Source organism: Hoplias malabaricus, chromosome 9, assembly GCF_029633855.1.
Source record: "Hoplias malabaricus isolate fHopMal1 chromosome 9, fHopMal1.hap1, whole genome shotgun sequence".
Classification (NCBI taxonomy): Eukaryota; Metazoa; Chordata; class Actinopteri; order Characiformes; family Erythrinidae; genus Hoplias; species Hoplias malabaricus.
In genome coordinates this window covers 10,663,300-10,676,624 of record NC_089808.1, presented here as the reverse complement: position 1 = coordinate 10,676,624, position 13,325 = coordinate 10,663,300, and the positions used below count along the sequence as shown (strand labels likewise).

Genomic DNA, 13,325 nt, shown 5'->3' with positions numbered 1-13,325 from the left:
GGCGGTACACACGGGAGCGCGCACGACTGAAACGAATCATACAACGACCAACATAAACGCAAAGGCGGGAACGCGCCTCTGTTTCTGCGCAGAACCCGCGCAAACGTCGATGAGAAAAGCGCGCCCCAGTCGGTTTAATTAGTTTTGGTTGACGTTAGTCCCACACCTCTGAGTCAATAAAACAGGTTTATGGACTTCGTTTCAATGAAATGAGCGCGGTGAATCAATGAGGACTACAAACCATGGTGAGAGCACACGGTGAATTATTAAAACCACATTAACAAAGAAAACCAAAGCTGTGGTAAACCGAGGGTCAGTATTTTGGGCTAAATTGGAGGTAGTTATGGCCTCGTTTTATCCTTCAGCTTTCACCTTTTCCCTCTTTAAGTCTGAATACTTTCAGAATGTGGAGTTTTCATCGTTAAAATGTGGCCAAATTAGATTAAAGAACGAATATTGGTCCAAATTAGCTTCAGGGTGATTCAGGGCCTGAATCTCTAATTAGGGCTCGATGTTCACTATGTAGTGTACTATAACGACTTGTACATACGAAAGTATTTGAGATATAATGGTATCTAGCTAGTGATATTTTCCATCATAGGCTGTACGGCCATTGGGTTAAATTGTAAGTTAACGTTAGCACATTGTTTGTGTGTGGGAAAAAGATTATTTCATGACTTCTTGTCGTGCACTATGTAGGGGGAAAAAAGCCCATGACTTGAACCTCAGACTAATACATGTGTGTTAAGACCTCTGGGTTATTCATATATTTGACTGTGCGTAACCATGTATTAATGTGTTTTTTATACATTGAATATTTTTTTAACTAAATGTAGGACACTGCAATTGACTTCAAATCCCTCCGGGCCAAGTTTCAAGCAGAAATCCAGTCAAAAGAGAAGCCCACTGTTCCTCACAAACCCAGAAGGTTTCCACTTCCAGCAGGGGGCGCCACTTCTCTATCTGTAAACACCAGTTCAGCTGGAGAAGGCAATAGAGCTCCTCCTCTGGGCATTTTAGGAGAGGACCACAAAGTGGGCCCAGTAAAACGGCCTATTCCAGTTCCTCCATGTTTTTTTCACCATGGAAATGAGGGTGGGAGTGTTGTTACAAGGCTTTCTTTAAAGGAGCGTCAGTTGCCTCTTGTACTACCGACTTCATCTTCTCATGAGCCAAATCATGATTCAGCGGCATCATCTACTAAACTCGTTACATCACCAATCAAATGCAAAAAGAAAGCTATGCCAACACCTTTCAGACCCAGCAGGTTTTCAAAATGTATCAAAGATATAATAGAAGGTGCTGGTGAGCATGCTGTAAATGGCAGCTCCCAGAACTTTCCAGTAGTAGACTCCACCTTAAATGGTGCGAATGGATTCCCCTACCACAATGGGGCCTCAAACTCTGGGTCAGAGTGTCCAAGCCCTGAGCAGGCAGTTACACCTCCACCAACAGCTGAAAACTCTAGTGCCACCCATGTCCTTAGCACTCTGGAAAAAGCCAAGAAGAGATTCTCTCCCAAGAATTTGTTGGTTTACGCCAGACCCAAAAGCTTTTACGCTAGTAAATGTCCCTCTGAGAGCCCTCCACCTTCAGCAGACTATGAAAATATCCACCATGTTATGGGGTCTCCTTCCTTGAGGTCAGAATGCCTCCCTGTTATTTCACCCCCTCATGCTGCTCCATCTTTACAGCTTATCAATGGATTAACTCACTGTAAGTCACGTTTTAAGTTACCTTTTTCTTTTGGAAACTTTTTTTATTTAAGACATAATTAATTTTAAAACATTTTAAATCCAGTTAAAATATTAAATTGCTATTGGCATGTGATGCCATTTGATACTTCAGAGGCATTACAATTTTCTAGCTGCTTGTTATTGCATTGTAGTGTGTAAAATGTCAACTATGTATATCCTAGCCCTGGTTTTCATGAGTTTAGTTTGCAGGCATTAGTGTTTAGGCATCCATTTTAGAGAGAAACCTAGCTAGTTACATATAACTCTACATATAATTAGTTTTACAATTGTTCAAAAATCTAAAATCCAAAATTGGTTGGTGTACTTTGGACTTGAAGGGAAATGTCTAAATGAATACAATTATATTTTATATTTTTTATATATATATATATAAATATAAAATATTTTTTAAATAACGTGTGTAACCGCTTTTTCATTTGTGACAGGCACACTTTTGCAAGGAAATGACAGTTCAAAGCTTGCATTGACAAATACATGTGCCTCTCCAGCTCGTAGACCACTGCCAGATCTGGCATCTTTGGGACCTTTGCCCATGAAGCCACCCAGACCCCCACATGTGGATCTCAGCTCCTACACTCAAACACTGATTCCTGAAACCAAGACCAACATGTTCTCCATGAGTAAGATTTTGATTCACAAATAATTTTGATTCACAACCTGTTTTGCCTTATCTTGAATTATTTATACTACTCAGGCTGTATTCCACAGAGCAGGATTTCCCAGTTAGACAGGTAACATAAACCCATTGTTGAGGACTGTTCAATAGGAATCTCTCTGCTTTGTTCCAATTGGACAGACTTGATTTTAGGCTTCAGTTAGCTGACTAACCTAAGAAAATCTGCTTTATGGGATACCACCCCACAACAGGTTTTCTATATATAATATATAATATTTTCTTAGTTTGACACTTCAAACCTTCAATGTTGGTGCAGACAAAACCTATCTACTTTTTCTTTGACAAGATAAACTTAAATAACATTGGGTATTAGATAAAACAAGAAGGGTTGTTATTAAAGACAATTTGGATATCTAACCAAATAAAATGTGCCATTTGTTTTTCCAGAGCCAACTGCTGTCCCTGAGAACACAGAAACACATATCCAAGATCCTGAAAATCCAGGCATGCCTCTGCCTCATGAGTTGGAAGCTCCTGAATTTCCAGATTTTGAGGCTTCTGTGCTTGAAGCTTTGAACAGTAATCTCATCAATCTTGCAGCTCTGGAACTGGAAGCAACAGAAATTAGTGTTCCTCAACCGGATAGTTTGCTTCTGCCACCAAAATCAGATGAGATGGATAATATGGATGTTCAGGACCTTCAAAGAGACAAGGAGGTGATGCAGGATCGTGTTGCTTTTCCTCCAGAAGTTGGCTTTGTTCCCATTGAGAGTTATACTGGTTCAGAAATGTGGATTAACTCGCAGTCAAGCACAGCACTGGAACCCGAGGTGCCCAAGCCTGGGATCTCAGAAATACCCATGAATGGAGCACATAATGTACAGACTGACTCCAACAGTAGTGAACTCCCATCAGAGCCAAGGTGAGGTAGTGTTTATATAACTCACAAATTGTATAATACATTTAATTTTTATTAAATATATTTAAGAAAAAGACAAAAACTAAGTGTGTCAGTTGTTCCTCTTATAGCTTCAGTCAGCATGGAGATCATTATGAAGTTTGTGATAATGTCTATGAGGAGGTCGAGACAGTCACCAAATTCCATTTTGGGCAAAACTCCCGCAAACGGAAAGAACCTCCTAAGAGTAAGTGCATGTCTGACAGTTATACTATACACAGTGCTAGTACATGACGATTTCAGAGAATTTCTAATTGTAACACTCCTTTTGGGTTAGCATTTGGAATAAAACATATATTTCTGTAGGATTAAAAAAAAATAATGAAAATGAATAGACTCCTACAAATAGTCACTTACAGCCTGCTCAAATACATAACATCTCTTTGAATTGACTACATCTAATCAGTCTATGTAAGTGCACCTGTTCAGTTTCTATCAGATGTATAAATCATGTGGGTGTGCAGAGTACTAAAGGGTAAAAAATAGAGGGTGGGGGTGGGGGAGGATTCAGTGCATTTGCACATTTAATTTGGCTGTTTGCAGAGCCTAACAATGGACAAACACTGAATAAGACCCCTCATGGGCTCTTGTGCTGAACCAAGCTGTGGCTACTTTGCATTTTAAAGTTCAAACACGGAAACCTTGTCATTCTGAACAGGGCTGCTTAGACCAGGGGAGGTTGGTGGTGGTGTATTTGGAGCACATTTAATTAAGGGAGTTGTTAATTTGTGGAAAAGTGGTAAAATATGTCCTCTTTACAAAAGCATTCATGTGAACAGTTGCACGCTTGTTATGTTAAGGTTAGTGTTTTCATGTGAGTTTAATCTTATCTATGTTTGTTACTCTACTTGGACATTGTTACACAGATCTGGCATAACATTTAAAGCCATCTCATTGTTTCTACACTCATCAGCTCCACTAACCATATAGGTGCAATTTGTTGGTCTACAATAACAGTATATTGTCCATCTGTTGCTCTACATACTTGAGCCCTTTTTATCACTCTGCTCTGAAATGGTCAGAACGACCACATTAGTTGGGTAGTGGATCACTCTTTCAGCGGAGTGACACTGATGTAATGAGGGGTGTGACTGTGTGTGTTGGATTTGTAAGAGTAGATCAGACAGCATTTTTTTTTCTTGTTTTCAAACACTGCCCAGTCACTTGCTGTTATATTTGCACCTTCCTTGTAGATGAATAGAATAAAATTCAGAGGCTAGCTCATCTGTTGCTACCAGTTTGTTAGTTGCTCTCTAATCACAGCAGTGCTGAGAATGATCACTCAAACCATACCTGCCATGGTGGTGGTCCTGTGGGATTCCTGAACATTGAAAAACAGGACGAAAGTGGGCTGACAATGTATGCAGAAAAACTAATAAATAAATAATAAACTAATAAAACTAATAAATTACCATCTAATGGTAGAACTGCAAGTTGCACCAACATGGTCAGTGGAGCTAATCCAAAGGACAATGAGTGTAGCAACTAGGGTAATTTTAATATTGGGGCTGACTGGTGTAGTGACATGTGTTTGTGTTTTTAGATCCCTATGCTGATTCTCCAGTGGTGAGTAATATGGCTTTGAGGCTGTTATGTAATGCTGTGTACACCAATTTTCAGAGGTGGGTTTCTTTATGTAAATACCTAATTTTTGTTTCCTCCCTCAGAAAGAGGAGAAAAGGATAAGTGTACGGCCCATATCCCAGAGGTAAATTTGAATTTGCTGCACTGTCACATGATCTCAAGTGTTTCATATTTAACAAACCAATGTGCTACATTCAGGTTTTTGCTGTTTGTTATCTAAAGGGCTAGTGCAACTGTGGAGACCAATGGTGTAAATACGACTCACTGGCGCAGGTATGGGTGTTTAAGACTTTGAATACTGTATACTATATGTACTTCCCCTACCCCACCAGAATCTCTCCTAATAGCATTAAAATATACATGTTCTTCAAAGTGTGAATTTTAAATATGCTTATTAGTGAAGTTTGATGAAGTATGATGGAACGGTTTTAATAGTATGTATTTGATGGAGGAAATCTATTCAGCCTGTGCAAAAGGCAGAATAATCCCATCGTTATTATGAATTTTTACAGTCATGTTTCTGTGAATAATATTTATTAACTTTTATGGAGTTTTATGTAAACTTATATTGGGAGATGCTGTTTACTCATAGGGCAGTTACTCAAGGCACAGTGGCACAGCAGGTAGGTGGGTTCGATTCCCGCTCCGGGTGACTGTCTGTGAGGAGTTGGTGTGTTCTCCCCGTGTCTGCGTGGGTTTCCTCCAGGTGCTCGGTTTCCTCCCACAGTCCAAAAACACACATTGGTAGGTGTATTGGCGACTCGAAAGTGTCCGTAGGTGTGAGTGAATGTGTGTGTCTGTGTTGCCCTGTGAAGGACTGGCGTCCCCTCCAGGGTGTATTCCCGCCTTGCGCCGGATGATTCCAGGTAGGCTCTGGACTCCCCCGTGACCCTAAATTGGATAAGCGGTTACAGATAATGGATGGATATGTTTCATGATATAAAGGGAACTAAGATGGAGTTTGCCTCTCATTTGCTTCAGTATGGCTTTGTAGTATTTGAAAATGTTCTCAGTGTTCTCGTGTAGATGAGGAAAACGTGTGTGTCACAGTATGTGCCTGCCTCTGTTTTAAATCTAATGTAATTCACTGTAAAGGAGTGAGGAGCCATTTGAATTTCAGAAAAAGTATATATTCAATTTCATATTCATCTGGACAAGGATATTTTCAAAAACTGGGAGGAAAACCTCCCATTTTAATATTATCCAAAGCAGAGTGCACAAGGCCCAAATTTGCTTTGCTTCCCAAAACTACACTTTTAAGGATGTGTTGTCTACCTCCAAGGACTTTACCTCTTATTCTTATATCTGTGAAATATTTGTCAGAGAGTCTATCAAGAAGGATCGCTCTAGTCCAGAATATCACGAGGAGAAAGAACTGCGGAAGAAAGAAAAACAACGTCTGGAGCGGGAGAAGAAGGAGCAGAAGGAGAAGGAGAAAAAACATAATGAAATGAAAAAGAAATTTCAAGTAAGGACCTGGTTATTTTTACATTTTGAAATTTCTATATGATACTATGAAAAACTTGGTGCAGAGTAACAGTTAAATTCTCATTACATTAATTTTGCCTTTATGAGGACCATAATGAGACGATTGAAGTTGCTCTGATTGTTATAGCCCCTTTTTCCATTTAAATAAGGTTATATATATGTGTGTGTGTAACTAAAATTACTTGATGTTAATTTCAAGATCCATCATGTACATCTGCTTTGAGTATATGTAAACTGTAGTTATGTTTTCTGTGGTCTGTAGTTCTCAACTGCTCTTTTGTCCCATTAGATCAGTGGACAGGAAGAGCCCATGTATCACGCCCGAGTGCTGGTGTCCAGCAAGCCACGCAAACATGACCTGCAGGTGAAGAGTGGAGACACTATCAGCATCATTCGCACCACTAACTGTCCCAAGGGCAAATGGCTGGCCAGAGATGCCAAGAACAAGTGTAAGCCACAACCTGCAGTGAGCAAACTAAGTCACTAAGGCAAGGCTAAGGTACTAGGTCTGAATTTTGGACCCCGAATAAACAAGGGCTAACTGACGGGGGTTTTTTTTATTGAGTTAAATTGATGTTTATTTTCTCTGAAATATTTTAATTTTTGCAGTGTATTGGCTGTTGGCATGTTCTCTGTGTAAAGTAACGTGTTGTGTTCAGATGGCTATATTTCGGTGATGAATGTGGAGCTGAATATGAAGGAGATTTTGGAGTTGGGGAAGCGGGTGCAAGCTGCAGGACGAGGAGGCAGCGAGTTGGACACACTCAGTCTCAGCAGCAGGTGCAAATATATTAAACTTGAACTCATTTATGACTATGGTGCATTCTTGAGTTACATAGCATGATGGCGAGAGGCTCCAATGATTTGCAATACAATTGCATTTTGTTATTTAATAAATTGTCACATGTTTCTGAGCATACTGTGAATGGGATTAGTATTTGCAGAATACTGACCAGCAACATATTCCATTATACTAATAACTAGGCAGTTTGACTGGATTTAGTAAGAGATTCTTCTTGTGGCATTGGTATTCCTTTTTTTTTTCTTTAGAGGGGCAGGTTTATAGCTTTGTCATTTTTATGGAAGCATCCTAAACCCATTGCACAGTACCAGCATCAAAAGTGTAATATACATAGAGGGTTGTAATGTGGGGTGTTTTTTTTGCCTGCCCTTTCCCTTAAAACAGAATTGTCACATCTCTCGTACTCTTTCAGGTCTTCACATTATAACCCAGTTCTCACAAGCAGCTGTAAGTCTGTCCATCTGTTTTTTGTTTTCATTTGGTGCTGTTGACTTGCTACTCTCATTTATCTGTGCTCATGTATTCTGTCTCAGTCACGGATGATAGTGAGGAGTGGACTGTTGGTGATGAGACCTTATCCAATTTACCAGAAAGCATGTAAGTTGTGTACTGATTCGGTTCTGTACGAAGATGTGTGTGGGGTGTTTTTTTTTTTTTTTTACTCAAACTGCAAGTTGAGTTAGATCTAAAAGAAACAAAGATTATAGTGTATTTGGAATAGGCTCATTTGAAGATGGGTGGGATTTTAAATCTTGTTGGATTATTTATTTATTTTAACAGTGGCCCTCACAGAGCTGTCTCAATGCCAGACATGTGTAAGTGTTGCCTTTATTATTTTACTGTTCTGTTGTATATTGTCCTTTGCTTATGAATATTAATTTTGTAATATAATTTTCATAATATAATGGTTGAATATGATTAAACGGTTACTAATGCTGTATAATTGAATGTGAATGAAGAAACATGAGAAAAAGAAAGAGGGGGGGGGGAAGGAAAATGGCTAGTTAATAGGTTGCAACAGCATAGCTGTCACATTGGGTACCTACTAATTACTCAAATAAAAACTGATGTTTATTTTGTTGTTTCTGTTAACACTTGTAGTCCTTACTTAGACATTAAAATGAAAAATGTAAGTATTTATCCCTGAGCCATTTTTCCACATGTTTGTAAAACAGAGCTCTGTTTGTCTGTCAGTCAGTAAAGTCATACTCCCTACATAATGCACGTCACATTTATAACAAAACTAATCATGTAGACGGGTATAAGATGCTCATTCAACAGGGAAACTTGATCCTTAAAGCTCGCTAAAATTATTTTTGATATAAAGTGTACTTTGAGAGTGAACAAACTGTTGTTTTATGACTGAGTGAGCTGCAAAGGGTGTATAGAGACATTTGGTGTTCGGCCTTGGCTTCACTGCTTGCTCTTTCACTGATCACTCCTACTTTTAAGACAAGGGGAACTACATTTATAAAACTAATGATTAACCCAAACCAGAGGAATATTTTAGGCAGACACTGGTATATTATTTGTGTATGAATCACTTACTCAGATTCTGACAAAAGCAGAGAAACACATTAGTGACTGACATGCTAACAGTTTTCCATTAGATCCATTTGATCCAGTTTTCCATTAGATCCATTTGATCCAGTTTTCCATATGATGAAATTTCTAATGTGGTTATACGACACAGTGGGATACTGAGTGATGTAGAACTCTCTGGCATAGAGGAGCTGTGTATGGGGAAAAAAACAAGTCTTTCCTATTCGTTTACATTAGTGTTTCACCCATGCCAAAAGTGTTCTGCCTCTGTGACCTATGAACTGATATGGAAAAAGGTTCCTTTCCATATTTCTGTTTTATTGATTTGTCACCACAGTGACTGGGTCGTCTTATTTCCGTTTCTGGGTTTGTATATATCCAATCTCACCAAATAAATGTGTGAATGTATTGAGAATTAGTTTCACCCCTTTTAACATGGTAAAACCATGCAACATTGTATACATATGACATGCCGTTAAGTTGACTTGTGTATACATATATTTTTATCTGAAATGACTTTCTAAAAACTAGTAAATGCTCCAAATAAACATTTTCGTTTCTGTTCTTATTGTAGTTGGTGGTAATGTCAGTACTCACAATGCACTGAGTGCTGGCAGTATGGAGGACCTCCCCTCACAGTAAGCTGAGAACACTAACATACACCTCAGAATTACAGGCTATTTTGAGGTCGAGTTATTAAACTGGACATTTAGAAGGAGATTTATGTATTTATTTACTTTTTTTTTTTTTTTTTTCCCTCCACTCCTTGTGTTTACTCCAGATTGAATCACGAAGCTCTTCAGAAGCTTGCGGTTTTCTTCCAAAACTCTAGAGAAGATCTCCAAACTGCATCAGAACGAACCAACTCAGTTCCTACAAAGTACAGTACAGCCAATATGTAATATGTATTTATCTATGGATGGGCCAGTTATCGGGTTTAATAGTAAATAGTATAATGGATAATCATGTATTTATTATAATATTTAGTGTTTGTGTATATTTAGTAGTGTCTCTCTTTAAAAAAGTAGGTTGTCTATAGTTACAACATGTACAAAAGTAAGAATAAAGCACTAAGAACCCTAAAGTGATTGTCCTATGTAATTAAAATGGCAAAAATATGGATATAAATATACCTGAGTGAAAATGTCAATTTTCATTTAAACAGTATAAGAACGTAGGTGTTTAAACAAAGTAAATAATAATAATTAAGTAAAGTAGTTGTACCCTATTAGGAAATTAAGTTAGAAGTAAAGCTGTGCCGTATCATGTTTGTGAAAATAATGTCATTTTTAAAGTGATAAAAATATATTTATATTGTGATAGTGACATTCTCATTTGTTTACGTAATGTCATGTAGTTTGAATAAAATCTTGACACAGTTTATATTCTTCCAGCTTTCTTTCATAAGAAGTTCTTTCAATAGATTTTGTCAAAATGATCTAATCTGCATATATATGTTCCAAATTATATATTGATTTTTCAGATCTCTTGGATTAATCCAGTAGTTTAGTACAGAACTTCAATATTATTTACAAAAATAAATTGACTATTTGTGGAAGTATTTCAAAAATCCAAGGCAAAAAATTGTAATATCTTAATTGATAATTCTGCAATCTGGTCACTGGTACAACTAAAGGGCATTTTCATACTGTCCTATCCCTGTCTAAAATTTATTTATTTTATTTGCTGTTTCATGAATGTTTTGTCTTTTTCTCTAGCTTTGATGGTCCAGGTAAGTCATGTATCTGCTAGGACTTGGGGCAGCACTTACAGGGTGATTTTTAAATAAATATATATTTTCAGTCATTGCTGCTAAAGGAAATGGGAGTGGGAGAATTCTTATGCACTCTATGGCTAAAGGCTTGCACTCATCCAGAACTGTTATAATATGCTTTTGTATATGTATTTTGAATTTAAAGGATTCTTTATATCAACACAACAATATTTTCTTCCCTTTACAACAATTGGTGAATGCCTTGTGATGGCAAACTCCTTCTGGGAGGGTAAACTCTTTCTATTTAATGAGGCATAATGCCTGACATTTTTAATGTTTTGTATGTGCTGAAAGGTCTGCCAGCTGTGGAGGAACCTCCTTATGTGTAAGTATATTAAACTTTCATAAACATTACATTATTTATTATTATAGACCTTTTGGTGTAATGGAGCATGAAAATAGTGTGAGGTTACAAAGTTGTGTTCGTGAGTTTATTCTTCGCCTCCACATCAGTGAAGAGGACCAGTTCAGTTTTGATGTGGAGCTGCTGCCCCCTCCTGAACTCTACGCCGATTCTCTCTGAACATTTGAGGTTAGTTTTGTTCTAAAGATTTTTTCCCCCAATTTCATTGGCTAATTATTAGAGAAATCAGATACAAGCACAGATAATTAGCTTTCAATTTGGCTATTGCTTCTGTTTTAGTAATGGTTTGAATGCTTCTGCTAAAATTACATCTGGAGAATGTGAGTTAAGGAGAAAACTACAGTAATCCTGATTGTGTCTTGCGTGGTCTTTCTTGCAGGTGAACTATGCCAGAGGTTTGGATTTTCTGAGGGCTGTGGGCACTTTATGAATGTGTTCAGGTTTCCCTTCTCGACTCCTTTAAAAGGAATATTAATATTTTTATCTGAACTGTATGTGATATAACTAGCAGTGTAAAAAATGTTAAAGTAATGCAAATGCATAAAAATATCGAGCACTGGGTGTATCATCTGAATGTGGTGTGTTATTTTGGAAGGATTTTGCCGTTGTGCATGAATTTATTATTATTTCTTTGACTGTTTTTGTGCATTATGCAGTGTTCTTGCTTTATTCTGGTGTTTTGTTTAACACTTTGTTTGAATGAATGCATAAAATAAATATACATGGTTGAATTGTTTTTGCATTAATCAGTTCCTTTTACTATAATGCTAATCTGCATGCGATGATGTCACAAAGGACCATGTTTTCCAAATTCAGCTGAAGCTGCATCCGATAATGCTCTGTACAATGAAATAAGACAAACACTAAATACCCTGGGTTTATTATCCCTATGCATAGATCAACCATAACATTTATAAATGCCTCCTTGTTTCTATCTTCACTATCCGTTCTGAGTTCCAGCGAGCATCATACAGAATCACTTTGTAATTTTATAATTAGACTAAAGTCTGTTTGTTGCCCTGTGTACATTTGATTTGGGTTAAAATTAAATAGTAAATGTCAAAATAATTTGTACTTGTAAAGTAATCAATCAATTCTGTTTGTCATGTCCATCATACTCCTATAGCATGTACACTTTCTCCACTGGTCATAATGCTCAGAACTTATAACAGAATAAATGAAAAAAAAACACAAAGCAAAGCAACATGAGTGTAGAAAAGTGCTGGATAAGTTTCAAAATACACTGAGATTTGCAGGAATGTTTAAGCTATTACATGCTGTACATTTTAAATAAGTAAATACCTTTTTCCACATTGCAGTGGTGTTTATGCAGCTAATTGTGTAGATAAAATGTGCAGTTGTGTGAGCTAATATCAGTAGATGTAAAGGTTTGCACCCTAAGATTTGCAATGAATATAATTTTTCAAGGACAAAATAATTTGTGTGCACTTTCTTAAATACAAGAACACAAATCTCAGTGCATTTGTGAATATTGTTTTACATGTACAAACATTACTAACCCTATTGACAGCAAACTAGTCGACCAGTTGCAAGACACCACTGGTCTGTTGTGGTGCTGTACTAATATTTCATCTAACTTAATTGTGGCCATGCTTCAGAAGCTAACTTAAAAAGTTAGTATCTTATGTCTGTATTTAGGTCTTCAAGTGCTTGGTCACCAGCTTTTAGCCCTGTCCCACTGCAGACATATTTGTCTTAATCCTAACATGTAACATAAGACCTAAAACTTTGTAACCATCATTACATTGCAGAAATGTACAGCATGATTGCCTATGATCAATGCAAATAATCAAATAGTTTTAAATTTCAAATTGAACCTAACTTAGTATATTCAGTCCAGTATTCATATGATAAGGAACATCTTTGGTTCCTTCATCCAATGAAAAGTTTAACACCAATGATCCAACTTTGTTCTTACCATTATATTTCAGATTCATTCATTCATTCTTTATCTGTAACCCTTATCCAGTTCAGGGTCGCGGTGGGTCCAGAGCCTACCTGGAATACACCCTGGAGGGGGCACCAGTCCTTCACAGGGCAACACACACTCTCACATTCATTTACACCCTCACAACTATAGACACTTTTGAGTCGCCAATTCACCTACCAACGTGTGGTTTTGGACTGTGGGAGGAAACCCACACAGACACAGGGAGAACACACCAACTCCTCACAGACAGTCACCCGGAGCGGGAATCGAACCCGGCCACCATGCGGCATTATGTATTATACCATGCATTATGTAAATAATAAACACTTTTTTTAAAAAGAGGAAAAATTTGTAATACATTTGCACACATTTAAATTCTTAAAAATACAGTAATATGGCATTGGCTGTGATAATAAATATAAAATACATTGTATAGATTATTGCACCTCTGTGCACACATGAAGAAAAAAAGAATCAATTGTTATTGTA

General features: G+C 37.4%; 1 protein-coding gene across 3 annotated transcripts; it reads left to right on the top strand.

Moving 5' to 3' along the window:
- Positions 1 to 32: 32 nt before the first annotated feature.
- On the top strand, positions 33 to 11,608 carry si:ch211-188c16.1 (uncharacterized protein LOC562677 homolog). Of its 3 annotated transcripts, none has more exons than XM_066680953.1 (20): positions 33 to 245; positions 837 to 1,716; positions 2,183 to 2,377; positions 2,821 to 3,295; positions 3,403 to 3,518; positions 4,875 to 4,897; positions 4,999 to 5,039; positions 5,138 to 5,188; positions 6,239 to 6,383; positions 6,693 to 6,852; positions 7,063 to 7,183; positions 7,618 to 7,652; positions 7,739 to 7,802; positions 7,986 to 8,020; positions 9,322 to 9,385; positions 9,529 to 9,627; positions 10,466 to 10,479; positions 10,816 to 10,846; positions 10,975 to 11,053; positions 11,265 to 11,608. In XM_066680953.1, exons 1-19 carry the CDS (start codon positions 243 to 245, stop codon positions 11,042 to 11,044), a joined length of 2,622 nt encoding a protein of 873 aa, XP_066537050.1. In that variant the 5' UTR covers positions 33 to 242; the 3' UTR covers positions 11,045 to 11,053; positions 11,265 to 11,608. The 3 variants fall into 3 exon arrangements, 2 of the variants coding, with proteins under 2 accessions (XP_066537050.1, XP_066537051.1); XM_066680954.1 differs by having other exon boundaries at positions 34 to 245; positions 2,246 to 2,377; XR_010804196.1 differs by lacking the exon at positions 10,466 to 10,479.
- The last annotated feature ends 1,717 nt before the right edge of the window (positions 11,609 to 13,325 follow it).

Coding starts and splice junctions, on each gene's coding strand:
- si:ch211-188c16.1 (XM_066680953.1), top strand. Junction 4,898..4,998: donor CCTATGCTGATTCTCCAGTG/GTGAGTAATATG, acceptor TTCCTCCCTCAG/AAAGAGGAGAAAAGGATAAG. Junction 6,384..6,692: donor AAATGAAAAAGAAATTTCAA/GTAAGGACCTGG, acceptor TTGTCCCATTAG/ATCAGTGGACAGGAAGAGCC.